The sequence below is a fragment of the Argiope bruennichi genome, chromosome 11, assembly GCF_947563725.1.
Source record: "Argiope bruennichi chromosome 11, qqArgBrue1.1, whole genome shotgun sequence".
Lineage (NCBI taxonomy): Eukaryota > Metazoa > Arthropoda > Arachnida > Araneae > Araneidae > Argiope > Argiope bruennichi.
The window spans coordinates 19,697,329-19,723,374 of NC_079161.1; the positions used below are offsets into that span (position 1 = coordinate 19,697,329).

Genomic DNA, 26,046 nt, shown 5'->3' on the forward strand with positions numbered 1-26,046 from the left:
CTTTAGAAGGCTATAATTTCAGTGAATAAAGAAAGTGAATTTAATTGAGCACAAAAGACAGGAGGAAAAAAAGCCTCCAGTAATATGCAGTTATTTTTAATTGATATCCGTAACATTTATCATGTTACAAAAACGAAAAAGAAAGAAAAAAGGAAACTTCACGGTTGAGCTAATTGCATTTGAGTGTTTATTTTTTACGCTATCGACAATAAAGCAACAACTTTCACTCCAGTATCAGTTCTGTTATTGCTTGCAGCGTCCACGCGTGCAGCGAGCTGCTCAACAGATCGCGAAGGTTGATATTCTGGTGGAAATATCGCCAAAATGGCGAGCGCCAAAGTAGGCGATTTTTCAGAACCGACTCGAGTGTAAACATTACACAGAAATGACTTTGCTTCAAATCGTTTTTTCTTTCAAAGCTATCGCGGAAAAAAAACAAGATCATTTGGTGGAATTTCCATAACATACAATAAACAAGATCGTAAATTCAAGTAATTCAATGACTGAATTTTGTTCGATTGTTAAAAAATGTGCAAAGGTGTGTACGTATGTTTTTGAGCGCGATTTCGCAGAAAACAATTTTCGTTTCTAGAATTTCGAATGTTTTTAGGAGTGAGGAGGGTAATTCGAAGAAAGGCTCAGTGAAAAGAAATGGTAACTAAAAATTAAGATGGAATACAGAAATAAAGCTCAGAAAATCCTTTAACTAATTCTTAGAATGCTTTCCAAAATATTTAGGTTATATTTTGGAAATTAAATTTTTATAATATATTTTATAAAGCATAAGTAATTTTGAATCATACTGAAATAATTCCAAATAAGATTTTTAAATAATTCTTAAATGGTAGCAGGCGCTTTTATATTTATTTTAAATAATTCTTAATCCTAGATAGCAGGCGCTTCGTATTGAAACTTTTCACTGCAAAACTTTCATTTTCTGTTCATTGCAAAATTAAAAGGTGTTTTTTTTTTTTTTTTTTTCTGTTTCCCTCTCCCCTCCCCAAACGAACGTTGACACTGTAATTTTAATTGGTAGAATCTTATTATATAGGTTGCGCGCATGCGTCGATTTGTATCCTTGATAAGAGGGTGCTTCGTATGGAACTTTTCACTGTTTAACACTCTAACAAAGCCAAACCATTAGTTTCTTTTTACAAAAGGGGCAGTTAGTAAAAAAATAATAAAAGAAAAGAAAGAAACTTCGTATCTAAAAGTGAGGCACAGACAGAATAGAAGGGAGGCGAGCAAGAAAAGGGGGAAAAAAGTAATAAAGAACCACTTTTCTTTGCCTCCCTCTTCAGCTAATAAAAAAAAAAAAAAAAAAAAAGAATAGTTAGAAGTCTCCTCGAGTCCCCCCCCCCCTCCAAAGCTCAGAGGTGCAGGACGGCCAGAAAGCCCGGGAAATAAAATACAAGTAAGAAAGAAATAATAATAATAAAAAAGAATATGAGTGATTGACCCCAAAGGGCCCATTTCGTCCAAACGCACGCACAATATTCAAGAAGAGGTTCTTGGCAGTGTGCCAACACGAGGTAGCAAACGATAAGGATTTGTTTTTGTTGTAACGGAGAAAACGTGGTTGCAGTTAAAAGAGGATAGAAACGTAAATAAAACGGATATCGTATTTTAACGTGTTGTTTTCGATAAAATGTGTATTAAATTAAGAAATAGCTATCTTAAAAAGAATTTAGTGAAATCTAAAAGCTGAATTATAAAAAGATAAAAGTTATTTGATAGGTAATATGTTCAGTAATTCTAAATCCATTTTGTTGAACATAGTAAAATAATGTAATAGTGGTTTTTTAAGTAAAAATAATGGAATATATATTATTCCGATGTGGAGACATGATTTGCACTGCAAAGGATATTTATTCGAATACTATATTTTTCAGGTTATTTTAGTTATAATAGGATAAATTTAGTTCTTAATTTCCACTTGAATATCAAATAAAATAAATTTAAAGTCAACTATCAAATAAAATAAATTTAATATATTATCAAATAAACATTATACTATCAAATAAAATAAATTTAAAGTCTCAAAATTTGAATTCGAACTATAAATTAAAAAAATATATAATAAAAATTAATAAGTCAGAGGATTACACATATACGTTTATGTTAATTATTTCAATAGGGTTCATGTGAAAATATTATTATTCAGGATGTCTATGTTCAATAAATATAAATATACAACATTTTTGTCTATAATAGTTTATGCAAAATAATTTTATCCATAATGAAAGTCATATCTTCAATAAGCATCAGATTTTACTAAAGTGAGCAATAAAAATGTTTGCAAGGGTTTTTTGTTTTAAATATAAAAAAAAACAAAGTTTCATTTAGTATTAGAAATAAATATAATATGTATTTAGGGAAAAAATATGTAGTTTGCAATTTTAAAAAAGCAAATTAAAACTTTTTCAAAAATGCAATTCGTAATACAAATAAAAATGGCGACGGTAACTAGTTCAACTTTCAACACTTTTGCCATTAAAAAGCATTTTAAAATTTAAATTTAACTTCGCACTTCTGACCACAGTCCAAAACCTCGCCAACTTAACTGAGGACCTATGACCTTCCGAAGAACAGAAAAAAACGCCAATGGCTCCAAAACCGCAAGAAAGCTGTGTTTACAATTTACAAGGGTCTCGACCCGAAGACTATGACCTGTCGCCGAGCCTGGTTGTATATCTACCCCTCTTTTCTTGCCTCCCTCCCTCTAAGAATACTAAGAGGGGGGGATGAAAGCAGGGTCGTCAATTCTCCCCGGGCCTCGAATCCCTGGATGTCCCCAGGGCTCGATGCTGTTTTGAACCAGTTTCCACTCCCCGCTTCACGAACCAGCACGCGACTAAACAGAAGGTTACCACAAATGGCAGTTCATCGCTACCTTCTTTTTTCTATTTGATGAGTTAGTTTTTTATTCGTTTTTAATGGTCTTAAATAACCATGTCTTGGCGCTTTTTTTTTCCCCTTCGTTTCTTTTCATTTTTTTAAGTTTTGTTTTTCGCAAGAATAAAAGGTCACGAAGTGTGGTTTCGGTTCGCAACCGTGAAACTTAGGTTATTTTTTTGAGGGTAAAATTAAAGCGTCTGTCAAGAATTACAATAAAAGGGAGGAGGTGTAGGTTCGAGACCCATCAGCGCTTTATTGCATGTGTTCATTTAGTGCAAATATGTCTGTACAATCATTTATGGCAATATTTATTTATTTATTTTCGTTTTGTAAAAAATGTAAAGAGAAGAAAAACTGAATGGCGTGAAAGGATTATGAAAACAAATCAGTGGCTTTTTTGCACATTTTCAAATGACAACCAGTGCCCATTATGGACTTCTGAATATAATGTATATATAATATCTTAGTTTCATCAGTTATATTTAATAAAATATTCTTGACTTATTAACAATTCCATTTATTTATTAGTTACTTATTGCAATCTAATTATGCATGTCATTTGGATCATTTTCCCTATTGAAAATATCTGTCTTTCTCTAGCGGCTAAATAATTAGCAACTGTGCCTCTATTAGATGGACACTCTACTTTAGGATAAAGAAAAGGTAGCATTTAAATCAGACATTTCGGTTTTTCAAAGAATAGGACAAAAGAGAAAGATTTAAAATTTACAGAAGACTTCAAAAAATTATGATGCATGTCATAAACAAATAACTTAGTTTAAATCAAGCTTAAGATGGTGAAAATGATATTTTTATAGGTTTTGCAATAAATAATTATTGCAATATGGCGGTACCAGTTACTAATTACGCTAATACTAAAATCAAACTTGTAGAAATACATAATTTTCAACTAATTTTCGTTGGCTCCTCACTAATTAGAAAATAAACAAATAGACAATATTAAGTTTAATATAATACAGCGCATTTTGTACCTACTGACAAGAATGAAGACCATGTTAGGATTGCATCAATCACTTCCCTTTTAAATCTGTTTTAAAATCAACACACTAAATTCAATAACGGTAGAAAAGTAATAAAATTACATACTTTCATACAACCAGCAGCACGAGTTTATGCGATCTTTAGAGCGTCATTCCTTCGATTAGTCGTAATTTCATGATTAATTACTAATTAGAAACTCGAATTTATTCCGAAAGATTTAAAATTATTTCATCGATCATAATCATGTAATAATATCTTTAAAAGTATCCAATTTTCTTTAATATCTTTAAAGTTAAAAGAGCAAATCCACAAATTTCAAAAACTCATTCTTTACAAGAATTATAATTAGTTAAAAGATCATAAAATTTTATAGGTTTCGATAAGGTATTTATTTAGAAAATTTTTTTAAAGGCAATTGAAAATTTAAAAAAAAAATCTGAAACAATTCAATAAACGTTGCCAGCATTATTTTATTAAACTTTTCGAGACATTTAGAAAATAAATTTTACAGAAGTAACTTTATTGAGAACAGATTTTACAATGAACGAATAAGGTGGCCATTCCCTCCATTTAAAAAAAAAAAAAAAAAGTTCTTCATTTTTAAAGGTCAACAAACCATTCTTAAATATCTATTAACATTCAAGGTATTAGCGCAGTAAGTGTTAACAGCATCCTGGGCATAATCCATAATTTTTCACAGATCATCGACATGTCATTAGACTTTTGTCTTAGATTTTTTTTCTTCGTGGCATCACCCCCTGCCCCTCCTTCCACTTGCTCCATTGGGTCTCCAATATTTATAATCTCTACTCCAACCTTGACATATCCATTGATCATGTTTCTATGAACCCCATATGTTTATTTGGGAGTTCAAGACACACCTTGTTCCCTTTTACTTGCCCTCATTTACATTTAGTATTTTCATATTTGTAAAAACAAATATGATTAAATGAAATAAATTATATAGCATAGTTGCAGCCAGAAAAACATCGGTTGAGAAGTGGGGAATAGGTCCCTTAAAAATAAAAAAATCAAGCAAAGAATACATAAAAAAAACTGTGCAAGAAATTACAGTTCGACGCCTCCAAGTCTACTAAAAAACTTTCCACACATCTTCTGCACAACCGTAGTCCCCCTCACTCATCCCTTCTTTTATGCAAGGGCTGCTCAGAACAAGGCTAGAATAAGAAAAACGAAACATCCCCAACAAGAAAAGTCCATTAAAAAAAAAACGAGAAGAAAAAGACCAGCTAATGGGCTATTGCGTAGCGAACCGAAGCCAGATGAGTCGTCGCGCGCCAAAACTTGGCGCGAATCTTAAAAAAGCGATAAAATCTTATCTCCAAAAGGAGAAGAAGAAATAATAAAAACACGACCATAACAACAAATAAAAAAATAAGATCCAATTTTATCAGGCAACCATATTTTCTTACTACTTACTTACTACGCTCGTAGTAGTTGGAGCGTGGTAAGATGAGGAGGGGGCAAGGGGCCACAGAACATCTTCTGGAATAAAATAAAAAAATAAAAAAAATAAAAAAAAAACAGCAAAGGGGGGCCCTCAAGGGAGCAAAAGGTCCAAGGGCAATGACGTTGAAGCTACATGCTGACTCGCTTTGCCAGGTCCACGTTGCACTGTTGACGTTCTTTTTTTTTTATCCACGCTGCTGCCAAAGATGGTAAAAGTAAAAAAGAAAGACGACCAACTAAAATACAAGACGAGGCTGCAGTAAAGTAATTTAATTTCATAGCCACAGCTGCTAGACACGATTTGTCCTTTTGAGGTGATATCTTTGAAGAGATAGCAGCCCAGTTTTTGGCTAATGCCCATTATGATCGATGAGTAGATGACGTCAGCTACCTGGGTCCTTTTGCAGAGCTGGCTCGTTAGCACTGTTTGCAAGGAGCGACCCTTCTTGTGGTCTTGTTGCCTGCCCTACTTTTAAGAATCTTTCCAGGGGGAGGGATGATATGATAGGGTGTTGGTGACGTCAGGAATGAACCAGGGATGCATCGATCTAAATTATTTTTCATTCAGGTGGTGGGAACTTAAAAAGCTCCAAGTCAAGGGTCAGCTTGAATCTTCTCTGATAATCGACTGCAAGATTTTTTTTAATTGCTTTATTATATCTTCAGACTTCTCAGCGCCTTTGCATTGCATTAAATTAACTAGCGTTTTTGCAATCGCATGGACCCATTTATTTTCAGAGTCACATGACATGATTCCAGATGAGTTATATATGTTATAATAGCACCTAATAAATTATTAATGAATACAATACAATTATACTCCTCAACTAACAACAGAAAAGAAATAAAAGTTAATTAAAGTAATAAATAAAATCGATGACTGATTTTATATATTCGTGAAATGATACGAAATATCAGAAATAAAAAACTAGGCAAAATAAAAAATATATATTATTTAAAATATTTGGAAAAGTATTCCATACAGAATTGAAATCGATTTTTTTTCAAATCGATGCCATTAACGAATCTTTATTAGATCAAGTGATTATGATTAAAATGAAGATTTTAATAGGACGAGACCGTCAAATATTATATATACTATATTGATCGTGGTGATATAAAAATTATCAAGGCTAAAGAGTAAGTAAAAATTAAATTTCAATTTAACTTAGCCTGAAAACATTAGAAGACTTTGCAAGTGTAACTTAAAAAATAATTATTCATACCGTTTTGAATAAAAGAAACAGTCAAAACCCATCTGGACGCAACTAAAATGTATGAAAGCATTGTTAAAAAGTATATTTTAAGACTGCTATGGTAATTTGTTAGCAATAATGAAATACTTCAAGCAAACTGGTTGCATTCTTTATCAAAATGCAATAAAAAATCATTTTGTTTTAAAAAAGAAAATACTTCGCATCATTCAGTCATCATGGTACCCACACGCAGGCAGGCAACCTATGAAACTCCATAAAGTAAAGGATATACGTATCTTTTTACGTAATGAGACAACGCTTTGAGCCACAAAATGACCCCTTTGAACCAGGAAACTACCATCCTTCCAAATCGACGATTCAATTAAAAGCTGCAGTTAGTTCGCGCGAGCAAGATATCCGATTACATTCTGATATTTCACAAGTGTCTGCGTCGTAAGTGAAGATAATTGATTGCACTCAGCTGTTTGAGGAAGCTCCTCTTCAGGACTCCCCGCTGACTCTTTGGACAATCAAATCATCAGCTTTAATTACAAAGATGGTACAACAGAAAATCCTATATGGCTCAAGATACCACCCATCTTGTAGAACTTAAGGATCACCCACTGAGTTGCTGCTACATACAGATGTGCATCTATCACACAATGATACTCACAAGTGGAATCAAGCCATCAAAAGAAAACACTGAGTGAGTCAACTGACCGTAGCCAAAATGGCAGAAATAAAAGATTACAGAGAAACTTTTGCCAACTGGGGATTGATTGCATTCAACTGCCTGAAAACAGTCTTCTGACTATTAAAAATTCGATTTCACCTGATAAAGATGCTTTGGTCAAAGTCAGTTGCAAATGCTTTAAGATGCCTGCCACCCACCTTGCAGAGAAGTTGTCCGCAACTCATGTTAAAGTTGCTTTTACATGAATCTGGGTATGTGCATATTGCATTTACCATTCGTAGAATCAGTGGCAACAATAACAATACCGAATGAGTCACTCGGAAGTAATGGAGGAAGAAAGATTTTAGAGATAAAATATATTGTTCGTAGTAGCAGCTTGTAGATAACAAACATTTCTGGAAAAGAAAAGATTGTGTGTGGGGTAGAGGGGATATTCTTAACAAAAGAAAGTGTTCCAAGAGTATATATACAAGAAAACCAATCGATTATCTGAGGGTCTCTTGTTCGAAAGTTCTTAATCCGAAACGTTTGACTGAGATGTTTGAGATAATCGATGTGGAAGAAAGTGATTTCAGCAATTACTGTGAATATATATTACATTAAATGAATGATGTCTACAATAATTCAGTTATGCAATCAGTTGATTAGCTATAGTTCACTCAATGTCACAGAAATTAGATATTTTCTCAATGTATTAAGCTTTAAATGATAATCCTTTAAAAATTTATTTCTCGTTTCAAAATACTGCAAAATTTTAATTTAATTCTTTTAGTACTGCATTCCTAATACTACGCTTCATTTCATATACTACTTATATACAAATTTAAATACCTAAATTCGGAGTAAACTGAAGCTTTGAGATTTATCTATGGATAGAAGTCAGGCTTTCTTAAATTGATCTCCAATATGGAAATGCTTGTTTATTATATTCCAAATAGAAAGCATTTATATTTAAGTGCTTGTAAAAATTAAATAACGTGATATCCAAACTAAATCAGGCTGCATTTACAAATAAATTAGGATTCGCATGAAGTTTTAACCACAAATTCTATAATGCGTATTCATTTTTATTAGCAGGATAAATTCCCCATTTTGAAGCTTACGATTGTTATATCTGGAAGGGTTTTATAATTTTGAACTATAGTTACATGAAGCACAACTAGGTTAAGTCTCTTTATATCTCTCCTTAAAGCTCTGCACCATAGTTCTCTATAAATATTGGGTTGGCAACTAAGTAATTGTGGATTTTTTTTAGAAAATCAGACAATTTTTTCATGCAGCTAAATAACTTTATTCTGTAATGTATTGCCCATTTTGATCAATGACCTTTTGCCATCTTTCAGGCAGCATCATAATCCCACGTTCATAAAACTTCTGGTTTTTATTAGCAAAAAAACTGAATCAGGTACGATTTGACATCATCATCATTATTGAAATTTTTACCATTCAAGGAGTTTTGTAAAGACCAAAACAAAAAGTAATCGGATGGTGCAAGGTCAGGACTATATGGTGGATGTGGCAAAACATCCCAACCAAGCTCCAATAATTTTTGCCGAGTGACCAAAGATGTGTGTGGCCTTGCATTGTCATGATGGAATACAACACCTTTTCAATTTGTCAATTCGGGCCGCTTTTCTTCAACTGCATTGTTTAATTTCGTTAGTTGTTCAATGCAGACATCAGAATGGATCGTTCGGTTGGGTGGTAAGAGTTCAAAGTAGACAATTCCTTTGTAATCCCACCAAACTGATAACAAGACCTTCTTTTGATGAATATCAGCTTTTGATGTTGTTTGAGTTGGTTCACCTGGCCTGCTCCACGATCTTTTCCGCTTGATACTGTTGTAAACAACCCATTTTTCATCGCCAGTTATCAGTCGTTTTAAAAATGGATCAGTTTCTTTAGCAAATCGCAGCTGTTAATGCGTTGCGTTAAATGCGTTTCTTTCAGTTCGTGAGGAACCCATGTATCGAGTTTTTGAATATAGCCAAGTTGTTTTAAGTGATTTTCAATGCATGTATGTGATACATGAAGCTTCTCTGCAATCTCACGTGTTGTACTGTGACGATCCGAATCGATTATTGCTTTGATTAGGTCGTCATCCACTTCAACTGGACGACCAGAGCGTTTTTCATCTTTGAGTGAAAAATCACCAGAACGAAATTTGGCAAACCAATTTTGACACTGCCGTTCTTTTAAGGCTTCGTCACCATAAACAGCACATCACTTTTTATGAGCTTGCGATGCGTTTTTCCCTTTGCGGAAATAAAAAAGCAAAATATGACGAAAATGTTCCTTTTGATTTTCCATTTTTCAACGAACGCCAAACGAAAACTACGCAACCGATAAAAAAACTTTTTTTACTGATTGACAGCTGAATTGCCAACTATCAAATAACAAAATGTGTTTTACATTTGTACTACGTCTGCAAATCTAAAAATTCAACTGAAGCCATCTATGAGTGAAATCCGCAATTACTTAGTTGCCAACCCAATATGATTCATATATGAAAACAATATTCATCCACTTTCTGTTTTGGTAATCTTAACCACAACATTGCACTTCACCTGATTCCTTCTAAGAAATGGTTAAGGGAATTATCAGAGCATGGCATGGCAATCGAAAAGCGACATCAATCAAATCACCCCAATTCCGCAACCAAATCTTCAAAAATCACTAATAATAAACACAAAGTGCAACGCACCACCACAAAATAAAACTACAACAAATCATGTTCGTTTCGCTCTGCAATTCTGTACTAAGCTGCGTGGCCAATGAGCACTGTGATACCCATCTCAAAGAGTGAACCAGGGTGACAAATCGCATAAGGCCTGACAAATAATCCGACTAGTTCATTAATTCCGTTCCATCCCCCCACCCACACTCCTCAATCGGGAACCCTCTGCATTATCAGATAATGGAAATCCCCCCCCCTCCTGACCCATTATCCAAAGCATCTTCCACTTGAGGACCATGAAACAAAAAAGATCAGTCGCTGCTACTGAGGAATAAAACTCCACAAATGGATTTGTGGAGTGGAATCAGATAAGAAATAGAAAAAGAAAGTTTCTTTAAAAAAAAAAAAAAATACAGTCTCCTCAGGCGGAACAGATTGCACGGATAGGATGGAAAGTGACGCATGAACGAGAAGCCTAGGACATCTAAAAAGCATTGTGTGGCGCCAGTGGGGGTCAAGTTAAAAAACACTTCTGTCCCACAGTGGTGCTTTGGTACGGATAGGGTGGAAGGGTCTTATTTCCATCGCTGACCGTTTCAAGGGAAGCATTACAATTCCCAAAAGGAGTGCTCCAGAAAAAACGGTCAAACGGTGTTGGAGATACACGGTTAGATAATGAAGGACAGGCGCCAGTTTGGAAACATTGGAACATGTACAACACCGATTAGACGTCTGCCTTTTTTTTCTTTTTTTTTCCTGCTTCAATCTTTTGATAATAGAAGCCTTTTGTGACAGTTTAATCTTTCAAAATGTTATTTGGGAGACAATTTTTACAATGAAATATATATGTTACCGTTAAAGTATATAATGCAGTTATTTCATAGAATACTTAGTTATTCCATGAAATAACTGATCGTGTCCGTTAAAGTGTATAATATGTTATTCATTTGACCCTTTAACTAGTTATTCTATGAAATAACTAGGTATTCTATAAATTAACTAATGCGAGACAGTTAAAGTGTAAAATAAACAATTTATCTAAAATGAAATTAAACTAATGATGGACAGTTAAAATGAAAAAGAAGCAATTTATCTAATTTATGCAGCGTATAAATGGTATTTATGGAAACGTACCATAAAATCATTTGTTACAACAAGGATTACTAAAATGACACTTGGAATTACAAAGGACATTATTTCTAAAACAAAAACATTTTTTATTTCTAAAACAAACAAACAAAAACAAATGCAGTAGGGGTGGAAGGTAAATGTATTTGTCTTGCGAGATATATGATATAGATTATTTTACACTTTAACGGGCTGCAGATCGTTATTCTATGAAATAACTAGTTAAACCATGAAATACAAGAGAGTTTTATACTTTAACGGACACGATCAGTTATTTCATGGAATAACTAGGTATTCTATAAAATAATGGATTTCATACTTTAACGGTAACATATATAATAAGTAATGTTAAGCATTTTTTATTTCATATATAATATATATTGAAAAAATTTTGTAAGTTAAAGCTTTATTGATATTAAAAGTAATTTCACCAGAAGTGTACTAAAAATAGAAATTACAAAAACATGCATTTTTAAATGCCAAACCAAAATGTTATGCAAGTTTAAAAATGTTGCGATGTCTGCATTCTGTGAGCATGTGTATAGTAATTAGTTTTTAATTCCTGGAATAAGCTTATAACAAAATATAAATTTTGGACTGAAGAAACAAAGTTTGTAAAACAAAACAGAGAAAGAGATTAAAAAAAATAAAATTCTTCTGTTCTGGCACAGTTTGATCATCCATCTTAAAACAGAATTTATGGAACTCTTAAATTCTTTAAAATCTTAGGGTATTTTTTCAACAAAACTCTTTAAGTTTATAATCTCCGCAAAGAAATAAAAAAAAAATAATGCATTTCTGGCGATTTCAGACAATAAAATTAAAATACAAAAAAACAAAAGCATAGTAATAGGCACTATCGTGGACCTAATCCACTAGACCAAAACGAGAAATCCCGCATACACTATCAAATTACTGTCACCTGCACACCTATCACAGACACTAATCATTCACAGTTCTAGAACCCTACATTATCTAATCCCTGAAAAAAACTAACCTACCGTCACCTTACACCCTCCTCAGAACGCAAAAACTAGACAACACCTAATGGCTGGTCCACTCACGGAAATGCCACAATACCGTCTGCGGATGAGTCAAATGGGCTACTTCAATTCAAGATCAACAATCAAATATGTTTTCGCCACAACAAAACACACGCTAATGACCTGTCCATTGTGCAATTGGTGAAAGGTGACGCTGCGCCAAAGAGGTTGGCGCGATTTTTATCTTGGCATCAACGGACCATGTCGTGGTTAATTAGAGTAACGGGATAAGTGGAGGGTGAAAATCTAATGTAGCCAACCAACTTGGCATCCACCACCACAACAACAGAGATTGTAAGTAAATCGTCCATGGAGTCTCTTCCGCTATTATCTAAGCCTTCCACAAGTTTTTTTTTAGTATTCATTCCACAAGAATACATATCACACCTGTTTGAGGTTATATAATATCAATATGATCCCAATTAATTAATGATCTAATGAATCATATAGGTCAACAGATGGTAGTGACGGAAACATGATGACGAGGTAGAAATGTGTTCATCTCGGGAAAAATGTGGTGAAAGAGGGTCAGTTGGTTTGGAATGAAATAATTAATAATACCAGGATGTTAGTAGGGGAAAAAACAAGAAGCATTAGTCATGTCGAAAATATGTACCTGCAAGTATTTCACACGTGCGTAGCAAAATAGCGAAAGATTGAAGCCCGGATTTGCAATATCAGATCAACAAGTGGTTTCTAAAGACACTCCTCAACAATTTCACAGTAACTATTGTAACATCAATGTTTGAAATGCTTTTGGATAATATTATTCATAAAGATGGGGGGAAATAATAATAGCTTAATTTATAGCAAAAAATTAATATAATAAAAAGAAGAAATTTAAATAATTTAACTTATGCGCTTAACTTTAAAAAATGGGTGAAGTGTGAATTAAAAAGTGATACAGAATAGAAATTTTAATGCTACTCGCATTTTCAAAACCTCTTCTCATAACGTTAGCCCCCTCCCCTCAAAGTAAGCATCATACTGAACTCTTTTTAGTCTAATGTTTTCTTTTTCAAACAGTATTCGAATATTGAAATTTCAATTTTCAGCACGCATGAGATAAAATACAAATTAAATATTTTAAGGCTACATTTAAATTGATTGATCTTAACACATTTTTACATAAAAAAATACAAGAATTATTATTCAGTAACAATTAATAAGCCTAACTTTTAAATTTTGATATTTTTTCAAGGTGAAATTGTACATTGTCAGTAAAAAAACGTCATATAGTAAGATTTTTCCACAAATGAAAATAAACACTGGACCCTTGCAAACAATAAAGAACCTTCTAGAGAAAAGACACATTGGTACAGAAAAAGAATAGAGAAAAACACCACATTTTACATTACATATTAAGTGGTGAAACATTAAAAATGCATAAAATACATTAAATGAGCGTTAATTTTTAGATTGGGAGAGAACTAAATACAAAAGCTTTGACAAAATGTCTCTAATAGAAGATTTAATGACTGGAATTTTTATGAGTTCTTCGACTTCAAGGGACGTCCAATTTCTTGAAAATGTAAATCACAAAGAATTTATTGATTTGTATTTCAGTAACCAGAACATAAAAATTCGGAAATATTAATATGCCAAAGCAAAAAGGATTTTAGAAAATTATTTTTTCACTCCCTTTTTTTTAAAGCCATACTTTTGAAATTCTATTCAAAAAAACATAGTAATCAACAAATATGTAGCAGAAGATAAGGAACTATATATTTTGACCAGCAACTGTAACACTCGAAACCCTCAGCTTTATTTTCCTTGATATTTATAGGAAATAGTTACCAGTCCTAACCTACCGGAACAATACAACAAAAAGAATTTCCATGTCAAAAGCTCTCACGTGTAATCAAACCAATTAGACAGCACGGTAACGACCACATTTCTAACAAAGCTATCACCTTTCATAATAAGAAGTAGCTACAAAAGTCATTATCACAGATTAAGCCACTGAAAAGTGCTACTAATAATAACAGCGTCTCATTTATCACTGGGGAACTAAAAACCGGAACCTTACGTTCGCCCTTCCTACACAATATAATCTTAGTTTACAGGGTGTGACTGACATGATTATGGCATCGAATGAACGAGTAGTTTGATGTATTTTTTTTATCAAGATTTGCGAACCGTGATGTTGGGATTATTAATACAGGATGTATGCAAATATAGAAGGAAATAGAATAGTTGGGGTCATCCTATTAAGACATAAGTTGTAAAACAAAACATTATGGTACAGAGTATAAAACTATAATGATATGGAAAGAGTTTTGAAAGCTTTCATATTAGCAGGTAACTCAACAGAAAAAGGCATAACAGATTATATGCCGTTCTCATACTGTTGTTTCAATTTTGCAACATATAAAAAATCATCTAAAATGAAAACCTGATCTAATAAATCTTATATTCGATAATGATAGGGTTACTAATTAGAAGTCTTCCATGGTATGAAAAATTTTAAAGCCAATTGAGGCACCTATTATACAAGAAAAAGCATTCATTGCCAATTCATTACACTAAAAATGATATAACTCTGGTTTATAAATTTCTAACCTTTAATTTATCACAAAATATCAATGTGATTACAGAAAGTGATTATCTGTAGTATTCGAGATGGATTTGATTTAGTTTGACTTAATGGCACATAGACTAGTTTGGCCATACTACGTCAACTCGTAGTTATTTTTCAGATTATAGTAATAAAATTTAAAAAAAGATACTGTTAAAATTAGATCAGTTTAAAGTTGAATTTCATGAAGGAAAGAAAAAACATTGACATTGGGATTACTAAAGATGGTAGTTCTAGTACGTCAATATCATAAAAACAAAACCAAAAGTTGATATATTATGTAAGATGATAAATATTATAATAATTCAAACTTTTTTATTTTAAATTATTATCATTATTATTTACAATTACAAAAACATTTTATGTATTCGTTATCTCATTCTCTTATTTTTCGTGTCACTTAAAATTTTGATTTGACTTAAATTTTGATCACTGCAATTTGTTCAGATAGATATATGTGTTAAACAAATAGAAACTTCTTTCTCTGTAAATTTTATATATAGAAATGGCATTGCGTGTTAAAGCAATTACATATTTGACAATCGGAAACTCTACCACTGATAAATTGTTGTCGTGAAGGCAAAGAAAAACGATATCCCTGCCATTAAAGCCAGAAAGGGTGGGAATGATGACAAAACGATACATTATTTTATAGCAATATATTGTATAACGTTAATTACACCCTGAAAATCTTTTCTCCAAAAGCTCTAATGTATGAAGACGCAAAGATTTCGACAGAATGGGGAGGGTCCATCCATCCAACATACCCAATATACCATCCAATATACCCAAGGTAATCGCGATTACCTAAAAGATCATTAGCAATGGCAAAAACCAACAGGTCAAAACGCCATCCAAATTCTGCAACAGTCGTTAAAAGCCATTTCGCAACGTTATAATAACGCTGCCCAGCGAAATGTCTCTCTGCATCATGATCATCCTATCGAATAATTGGCGAGCAGCAGTAGAAGAAAAGTGTCCTCTGCAGGGACTGCGAAATTAAAGCGCTTATCAAGACTCGACCAGTCGTTCGACAACAAATGGATGAGGTAATTTAGCAGGTCATTGTTCTGACCTTGGAGAAAATCCAGTTCACTTCGCTTCCCTCTCCCTTTCCTTCCCTCTCTTCTTATTCTGTTTGCTCTCTGGTACCGTTGTGATTTAGAACGCATCACCAAAGAGAGCAATTTAAAAAGTAAACGCCTCACCTCCTTGCTGCTATCAGTTTTTTGAGATCTCCCAGATTTGGGGATGTTTTAATCATGACCGATCGCCTCAGTCCCATTTAGTATGAATGAACATTTGACGTCTCAAGTGATAGCTGGACTTTTTTAACGATGGATCGCGATTCCCAAGAAGATCGTTCAAAACAATGCAAAGATTTAAAAAATTCCCTAAAGTTTTTTCATGCTTGTAAGCAAAAATTACTAAAAATGTATATTTTTCTTTTTTTAGATTTTGATAAATCACTGTAATTACTGTAAATTAATTTATTAATTAACAGAATAAAAATGGCTAATAATGTAATGGCTCTTTGGGATGAAAAAACAACTAAGATCCCACTTAATTAGTTGGAAAATGAAACTAAGAATTTATAAGCCTCTTATTATGCCTATTCTTCTCTATGCAAGTGAAACCTGGACTCTTAATATGGACACTCAGCGTTCTCAGAACATATCTGATAAAAAGATCCTTAGAACTATCTTTGGCCCAGTACTAGGGAGAGAATGTTGGCAAACTAAATTCAATTTTGAATTATACAAATTCTATAGGCAACCACAGATGACACTGGCTATCCGGAGCAATAGGTTAAGATGGCTCGGCCATATCTGGGGAAGCCCTGAAAACAGCAATCTCAAACTATAGACTTTTAAAATTCCTATGGGATTCTGGGCCAGAGGAAAACCTCCAACTGGATGGCTAGATGATGTGGAAAGAGACCTGAGTGTTCTGAGGATAAAGAACTGGAAGGGTTGGTTTGTGTGGTTTATTGGCGCAAAAGCCACATTTGGCCATACTGCGCCAATCAAATGGTAAAATTATAAAAGATATACTAATCTAACAAATGAGTGTTTTAAATAAGTGTACAAAGATAAAATTGTATAATGTAAAAAGTTATCTTAGTATCTGAACATTTAAAAAACATGGTTCATAGAACTGGAAGGGAGTTGCGGGAGATAGAAAGGGCTGGAAAGTGAGCGTGGTTGAGGCAACCAATGCCTGCAGGAGGCTGTTTTGCTGATGAAGAAGAATTTATTAATTATTATCTACAACTTCTGCTCTTCATAATTTATGTCGTTATTTTAGAACTCTCAGTATAAAAATTTCAGATGCCATGGTCTAGAGCTGGGGTGGACATTAAGTCGATCGCGATCGACCGATGATCCACCAAAACATTTTGATGTGACCACCTTTACTAATAGAAACTAATTGTTACATTCATGTATTAACCATTTGGCCATGCTGATGTGGAAGAAATAACTAAAAATATAAATTATATATATCTTTATCTCAGAGTTTTTCTCCTTCAAAATGATAATTTTAAAAGCACGTAGTTTAGAACCTAAGAATAACTTTTTTTTAATCTAATAGACGAAGTAAAATAACCTAATTTAAAAAAAAGTTGCGCATTATTTAACATCGTTCTTTGACTCTACCTATATATGTGAATCTGCATTTTAAATGATGAATGTAATTAAGACAACATATTGTTCCCATCTCCCAGATTACCACGCAGATTCCACTGCAAGATTAGCAGTTAATGATTATATACCGAGATATGCAAAATTGGACAGTATGCAGACTGTCTCTTATTAACTATAACGACTAGAACAAAGTTTAGATGAAAATTATTTATTTTTTTAATGTTTTTTAATTGCTTGATATTAAATGAATCAATTGATATTATTATATTTGTGACTATTATTACTACGTTTGCAGTTATGTAGGTAAGTACCTATTTCGTATTTATTATAACGTTGTAATAAACACTGTAGACCTTTATCTTAATTCACCACACCTACGCCACTGGATGGACCGCAACACCTTGAAAAAATTAGAAGTAGCCCGTACCCTGGGAAATTCTGCCTACCCCTGGTCCAGAGGAAAATAGGATTTCGCGATATCTGAAAGTCGCATAACCAAAGAACTACTAATCCCTATATTGCAAAAAAAGGTGAAAAGATTTAAAAAAAACTTACCCAAGTCATCTAAGTAAGCCCCTCCTTCGCATGACGTAGGGAATAGTTCGTCATCAGAATGTTCATCACAGGATAGAGAGGAGATCGATGAGGCATCGCTGTCTATCTGTCTCCTTCTGCTGCTTCTGCGGTCATCTGATCTGTTGGAGGTCCTACTTAGAGCAGCAGCCACCCTTGGTGAAAACACTGATGCAGATGGTGAGCTCTGGTTCCACCAGTGCAGTAAGCTGGCTGGATAGGAGCCTGGGTAGGATCTGCTTGCCACCATATCATGAAGGTAGGACATGGAGGACGTTGGTGTCTGCAATGACTCTCTCCCGCTGCAGCGTGGACAAGGCAGTCTGTCGTTGTGAATATGATTACAAGATGCCGGTATGGGCCAGCTGGACGGTGGTGGTGATTGAGGTGAGGAAGACCTGTTGCTGGAGTCACTATCACAGGTGTTTGGATCGGTGTAGCTGGTCATGGCAGCACGGACAGTAGCTGAAGACTCTGCTCTGCTGCAAGAGCAGGATGAAACCTCGTTACAATTTGGACAACAGTCGTCGTCGTCGTCCACTCGCTCAAGCAGAATTGAAGATGCGGCGTCCACTCGCTCAAGCAGAATTGAAGATGCGTCGTCCTCGAAGACGTCATCGAAACCGACGTCATTGTCATCAGGAAAGAAGGGGAAGTTGCTGCATACCGGATCATTCAAGCTACTAGGGGATGCCTCGAATCCGGAATCTGATTCGAAAGGCGCAGATTGGGTTCGGATTAAAGGAAGTTGACGGCCAGCTATACCGATTTCAGTTGCTGGTTGGTTAGTGGATGTACTTTTTGATTCCACGGGAGCTGACAGTGAACGAGTTATAGCTTCCATCTTCTGATTTTGGGGCTGCTCACGAGGGGTTATTTCAATTTCAGCAGTTGATGGGTTGACGGTGGTACTTGGAGGGGTTGGAGGCTCGCCTTTGCTTATGGAAAACATGATGACTGCAGTTCTGAAGCAAGAAAACAAAGAACCTACAAAAGAATAATAATAATAATAACCTTCAACTGAAAAACATGTGAAGGATCGCTTTATTACTATATGAGGCTGATCAAGAAAAAAAAGAACAAAATTCCTACCTGATAGCAAAGGAAATCGGCAGAATATCAAACGATATTTCAACGAATTACTTATAGATCCATCGTAACGTAATAATAAATATAAAGGTACGAATTTAGGAAAAGTACCGTCAGCTAATTTATGTGACATTTGTGTAGAATAAATGAAAATCAAATCCAGCGGAATATAAAGGATTATATATCAAATCAGGCACAATGAATTGCGTCATAAAATAGATAGCAAATCTTAACTGCCTTTGCAACATAATTAAAACAGAAGATAGCGTTGCTTTTTTTTTTTTAATAAAATAAAAGTATTCAAAGTGACTAATTTCAAAACAACTAAAGTGAAAACCTTAGCAATAAACAAGATGTTTATGTTTACAGATTCTAAGATTACCGATAATCAACTGGCTGTATTAATTTCGATTGATTTAATTGTAACGAGTGATTAAAAAGTAATGAATCATTCGTTGATAGAAATGATTCACTGATATCTAACGGCGGTTTATCTAAATAAAGAGAATATTTTCAACCAAACATTCGATTCAGAACATAACAAATCAGTTCAGTAAATGATGTTCGTTTTTCTTTGAGATTCAAGGTGGGGTCTTCCCAGGCGATGATTCTTCTTTCAAAGTGGGAAAAAACATATATAAATTCAACGGAATTTGATTATTAAAAAAATAGTCTGACAGATAAATGGATGCGAATGTTGGTTTTTCTATAAAAGTGGGGAAAACTGCGAAAATAATGAAATTTCCTTTATTTTGTATTAAACGTTAACTGAAGAGATAAACGTTACAAAAAAAGGCCAATGAGGTTCCAGTGAATTGTGGAAAAATCAACATATATAAAGAAAACCGTGGCAAATGAAAAAAATGTAATATAAAAGAGCTGACGCCTGAGTAGGATCATAAACTCTTCAACGATGCAATGGCAGGTTTATAAATTATATGATTAAATGCGGAAGGTAAGTAAAATTATAATTTGTATTATTTACAAATATTTAAAATAAGATAAGATGGTGGTTAGGCAGTTTTTGCGAGATGAATATATAACTATCGTTAGTAAAATTAAACTTTTCGAACTGAGAAAATTATGGTTATAGTTCTGCAACGGATTGTAAAACTTTCCGCGCTTTTGCGCGTGCGTTAGGATGGGTTGAATTCGTTAAAATAGGAGTGACAGAAAAAATGAAAGGAAGAAATGTTTACATTTACTAGTATCTAATAGGGGAAATCCAAGGTCAAAGTGAATACCGGAAATGCACTTATCGTTCCGCGTTTCACACCTTAATGAGATGGAATCATCGAAATGCGGTCGTTTCAGAATCTATTGACGAATTATACTTGGATTGAAGTCTATGTTGCTTTTCTCGGAGATGGGGAGCGTCTGGGCACGCTCCTATTTCTGCAACCAGGCACACAATAAGCAATCGCTCTTAGAGTTGAAAAGTGTTGGAATTACCAGTTAATATTTAAGGAAATCAGAGAGCTTTTATAATACGTTATATGTTTTGCTGAGACTCTTGTATAAATAAATGAATAAATCATAAAAGATTCTGAAAACAAAAATGTATTGAAAAGCTGTTTAAAGGAAACTGGTCCGATTTATGGTAAAACTAGCAGCCTTTGGCGATCAAAGGGTTCGCCGGGAATATTAGTTGCGTTCAATTTTAATTATATCACTTCGACATGATGAGCATTATTAGTACAACGAGTCATTTTTATAAATTAAATTATGAAAACAATTTTAATAGCTTTACGCCATATCATATTATGAAAATTTATTCTTTGCATAATAACCTAACCTAATGCAATCATGATATAGTAGTCATGCTATTAAAAGTATATCTGTACAGATAATCTATTTTCTAAGTGCGCGCTTCTTTTACGGTACTGCAGCTATTTGTAACTAAGCCTTAATACAATTTTCCTCAGAATCGTTTTTCATTCAAAATTAGATATATATCTACAAATATGTAGTGAAGACGATGTCCGAAATTTCAAGCTCTTAACTCAAAGTGTTTTGGGTTTATCGTGTTCACAGGCAAACATAATTCTAAAAATGTGCTTTGGAACTCAGGGAGATCTGTAACAAGGAGATTTCGTCAATATCTCGAGTTCGAATTTTTTAATGACTAAAATATTTTTTTCTGTTAAGGTCAGCACCACTGTTTAAAGAGCTCTGACCTGATATAAGAAGGCCTGCGCGTTTAAACCGTCTGCCCACGCGAAAACATCCGCCACCAAATCACACCAATGACACCAAACCAATTAACATTACGGTGTTGTACAGTCAGTCCCTCCCAGCCTCCGCTGTTAAAGGAGTCGATCGCTTGACATATTCAAATCATTCCGGATTGTTTATCATCACTGCATCGAGTAACAGTGGCTTTTCAAGGTTGAAAGGCACTTTCTCTGACCCACTTCTGGGGTGAAAGTGTAGACAAGGCAGAAAACCAGTTCTGGCGAACGCCTCGTCTCACTCCTGTCTGTTTTGTTGTCTGTTTACACACGCCACGGCGCGCGAACTCGTGGGGACTTCACGAAAGAGAGAGCGAAAGCACAAGGGGTCATTATGAACTTGTTGGGTTGCAGGTATTAGACGTCAACGCTTTCCTTATTAAAATTAAACACATTCTACTTATTTATCAAATAAAAACTTTCTCAAATACAAAATACTGTAATAGTCAAAACATTCGATATTGGAATTATGAAGGTTCTTCACGTTTTAGATTCCTCCTCCTGAGTACGAAAAACACATTTCCAGAAAATGTTCGTCTACCTGTGTTTGTCTGACTGTGACAAAAGTAACCCAAAAACGTTTTGAGTTAGACAGTTGAGGTTTGAAAGCGATTTTTACACCGAATCTGCAGATTTCTATCAACTTTTGAGTAAAATCTGTTTAGGGTCAGTCAGTCAGTCCGTCCGGTTGTTCGAATATAACTAGAAATATATTATATCAGTCTTCCTATGAATACTCAGAGACGCTCTAAGTTAGACAATTGAAATTTAGTATATTTTTATAAAATGTTGAATGAAATCCATAAAGAGAAAGTCAGTCTGTCCGACTGTTCAAATATACGTTAACTAGGTAACTACAAAACGGAAAGGATAAAATCTGGTACATAGATTTAGCTTTCAAAATCTATAAATCGGTACCAAATCTGAGATCAAATCTGTCGAGTGCTTTATCATATGTAGATTTGTATTTTCACAAGCGTGTGAAATCGATAAAGCGGAAACATAATGGCTTAAATATATGAAATTTAGTATGCGATTTTGTGACTATAATTGTAGTTCTTCGGCAAATTTTGGTTTTAATCGCACAGAAAAAAAATGCGTCAGAAATATTTATTTGGTTTTCTGGTACTTGTGCATTAAACACATCCCAGCGATTAATCGCCAAAGATTAGGTTGTTTCATAACTATTATGCACAATGGATTCATTTAAGAATACAAAAATACATTGATTAGAGAGCATGAGGGAAAGTTTCAAGGAGACCATTACCGCTTTCTTTTTATACCAACGAAATTCGCTTTTGTTAAATCTTTTCGTTTTATAGAATTGATTAAGTCTAATATTTTCCCGTTTAAATAAATATGAACTAAATAAAGGGACATTAACTAGTAATAAATATGTTATGCACTTCTGTTATGCAGTTTAAATAAAGATGACCTAAGCTAGTTTTGTTTGATAAATATGAAAAATAGTCTATAGTACAAGCTGTCAAGTTTTAGAAACCTGAAAATTCTCTATGTGAATATTGAATGCTCAAAAAAAAAAAAAAAAAAAAAAAAAAACTGAGCTCAAATCCTAATCTTTGAAATTTTTAACTAAAATTACAATGCGGTAAAGGGCGAGACATGAAAATATTTTAACGAAATAAATTTAAATAAACATCAGCTTTTAAACACGTACTATTTTAGTAAACTACTGAATAACAGCTTTATTTCAATTATATTCCACTTTTTAATACTGAGAGTTATTATTTTTATTTCATTGTCAGATTCCACGATTCCAGAATGGCGAAAAGAGATTTATAACAACTTGTCTCCGGAGCACAGAAATATAACTATGCTGCACAACAGGATGATGACAAAATTTGTATGTAACCAATCACAAACAGAGAACGCCTTATGACACTGGCAATATTAACTTTTGGCGTGAATTTAGCATTTTTATTGCATTTACAGCATATACCTTGGCGAGTTATTTGGCGATTAATTAACCGAATAATAAGTGTTAATAATAACCGAAAATCGAATTTGTGTTTTAGACACGCTTTTCTCAATGGATTGAGACATAAATTTGACACAAAATTGAATTTGAAGTTACAATTTCCCATACTAAATTTGATATATTTAAATCATTGCATTTTTTAATTATCGCGTTTAATTATTTCTGCACGTATAGACCGACAAACAATCAACTCGCAGTTGGATTTGGCTCATAATTTGACAGGTGTTTATACTATGGATGTTAAATCTATGTGCGGAATTATATTCGGACAGACGGACTTTCTAAAACGGATTTTACTCATAATTTGACAAAAATCTGCAAATTTGGTATCAAAGCCGTAAACCAATTTTCAGCCCTCAAATCTTTTTTTAGTTATCTTCATCACAGACAGACAGACAGACGGACATTTTCCAAAAATGTGTTTTTCGAACTCAGGAAGATCTAAAATGTGGAGATTTGTCGAAATCTCGAGTTCGAATTTTCTGACGTTAACTGTACATTCTTTGTACTGCGTATACGAGCAAATAAAAACGAAAGAGGATCTACAGAAAAATGAAACTTGTGTGCGTAGAACTGAATCATCCAAGGCCAAAGAAAGAAGTATTACACAATATATTAATCATCAATTTGAGAAAGGTGATTTTACTAACCGATTGATTGACAACTACAACATTATGTTAACAAAACACACACACACACACACACAAACGATAATGCGTTATCGCCAACTTACCCCGAGAGAAAATTCGCTATCTATAACAATGAAAAACAAAACAAAAAGGGAGGAGAAAGATAAAACCTGCGAGAGCAATTCGAAAATAACACCAAAATAAATAGGGATTGCCAGACTGCGTGGAACCGTGCAGTTACAGTGACTTGCGCAATTTTATTCAGCCAGTAAAGCAGCGTGGAAGTCTAAATTTAACAGTTAAGAAATAGCTACGGGGTTCTTACATGAAACCACAGTGTAGTATTTAAAAAAAGGAAAGAATTCGAATAATTTGAGTTATCGTACACGTAGAATTAGGTTATGAAACAGTAATGGCGTGTGTAGTGTTTCTGTAATTAAGTGCTATGGCATGGGGTTTCTTAAATTTAGAGTTACTACTTCTGCGTGGGGTTATGAGGAACAAAAGGGGTGTTACCAGAAACAGCAATGCCCGAAATTTGTAATCAAACATGACAAACACTTTCAATAATTTTGTTAAAAATCAGTGACTATCTATTTTAATTTGGTCTTGGTCTATCTACCCACGACGACTCAACCTACCCGATAGGGTGTAAGACCTTGAAAGTCGCCGGGGAGAGAACCATTATTTATTTATGGAAACGCTTACAGTCATCGCCAGAATATGGGCGATAAATAAGGGTATACATTATAGTTCATTTCACTAAAATAAAATATTTAAATTAAATAGTAAACGAACCAATTCTGGGGTCAGGAGATTAAGTTGAAAAGCACATATAGAAAGCAATAACATTAAAAAAATATCACAATGTCCAAAGGATGGAAGACAGTAGATATAGTATAGTTCAGCGACGGATTGTAAAACCCTCCGCGCTTTTGCGCATGCGTTAGGATGGGTTTAATTCGTCAAAATAGAAGTGAGAGGAAAGATGAAAGGAGGGGATGTTTACATTTAACAATAAAATAAACTCGGATTACTCGCGGACTGAATTAAAGTAATACAGACAGAAACGACACTATACTTACATACACTAGGGGAAAAAAAAGTTGAATGAAAAAATATCTAATAGGGCGAAAATCAAGGTCAAAGAGTGACGAAGAATTCCGGAAATATGTTCATCCTTCCGCGTCTATCCCCTTAATGAGACAAAATCGTCGAAAAGTGGTCGTCTCAGAATCCTGAAGCGAACAGTATAGTTTTCATTGCCCGATTTGGAATAACGTTAAATCATTTTTAGAAACCATTTTCTGAAACGTTAAATCCTCCACGTGGCCAGTATTTCCAAACAATTGATAATCGCACTGACCAACGAAAGTCAATGTTTGGGTACTGCGTGGTTTGTAAATAAAAATTAATAAACGTCGATAACTTATCAATAATACATCTTTAGTTTCTACATTCTTGCATCAAATGAGCAAATACATATGGCGCCCCTAAATGTTTAACTTAACTCTACTTTCAGATAATTCTGGTCTAGTTAGTTTTGCTTAGTGTAGTTTTATTTCATAATATTCTTACTCTGGTGATTGCATTGATTAAAATCTATTTTCGTAGATGCATTGTCCATTCACCAATCTTTTCCTGTAGTACGAAATTAACAGATTTGTTACTACAGGAATATTGATGTTATGTTAACATATTCGTAATAAAACTGTAGACAATTCTATTTAAAATAATCATTCTTGGATACTCTATACAGTAAGCACTAATAGTTAAAAATAATGCTTAAAATGGCTAAAATCAAAAGGCTGAAAAGCAATGAATGGTGTATGTTTCATAAGTGCACAAATAATTCAGAAAAGTTTAAAAATTTTAATTTCAAAAATAGGTTTATTTTTACTTCACTTAATATTAAATTATTTTCAAAATATATGAAGTGTCATATATACTATGTTCAATTTCAGGACTATTTTACTCGATTTTATAGCATTTCCTTGTACTGCCAACAATAACCATATATAATTTCATTTTTTGAAATTAAAGTTGTTATTTCTAGAAAATAAATTTTACAGATTATTTTCAAGCAGATAACTTTTTTTTCGTTCTATTATTTTGTCAAAAAGAATAAACAATTCCAATAAAATAAAATGTTCTATTTTTAACTTTCACTGAAGCCAAGGATAGGATCAACTGT

At 33.6% G+C, this 26,046-nt stretch overlaps 1 protein-coding gene across 1 annotated transcript in view; it reads right to left on the reverse strand.

Annotated features, from left to right (window-relative positions):
- Positions 1 to 26,046, reverse strand: part of LOC129957400 (uncharacterized) — a 94,837-nt gene that overhangs the window by 61,711 nt on the left and 7,080 nt on the right. The window contains exon 2 of the mRNA XM_056069701.1: positions 17,887 to 18,891. Coding sequence (XP_055925676.1) covers positions 17,887 to 18,856 — 970 coding nt within the window. The 5' untranslated portion in view covers positions 18,857 to 18,891. The remainder of the gene's footprint in view (positions 1 to 17,886; positions 18,892 to 26,046) is intronic.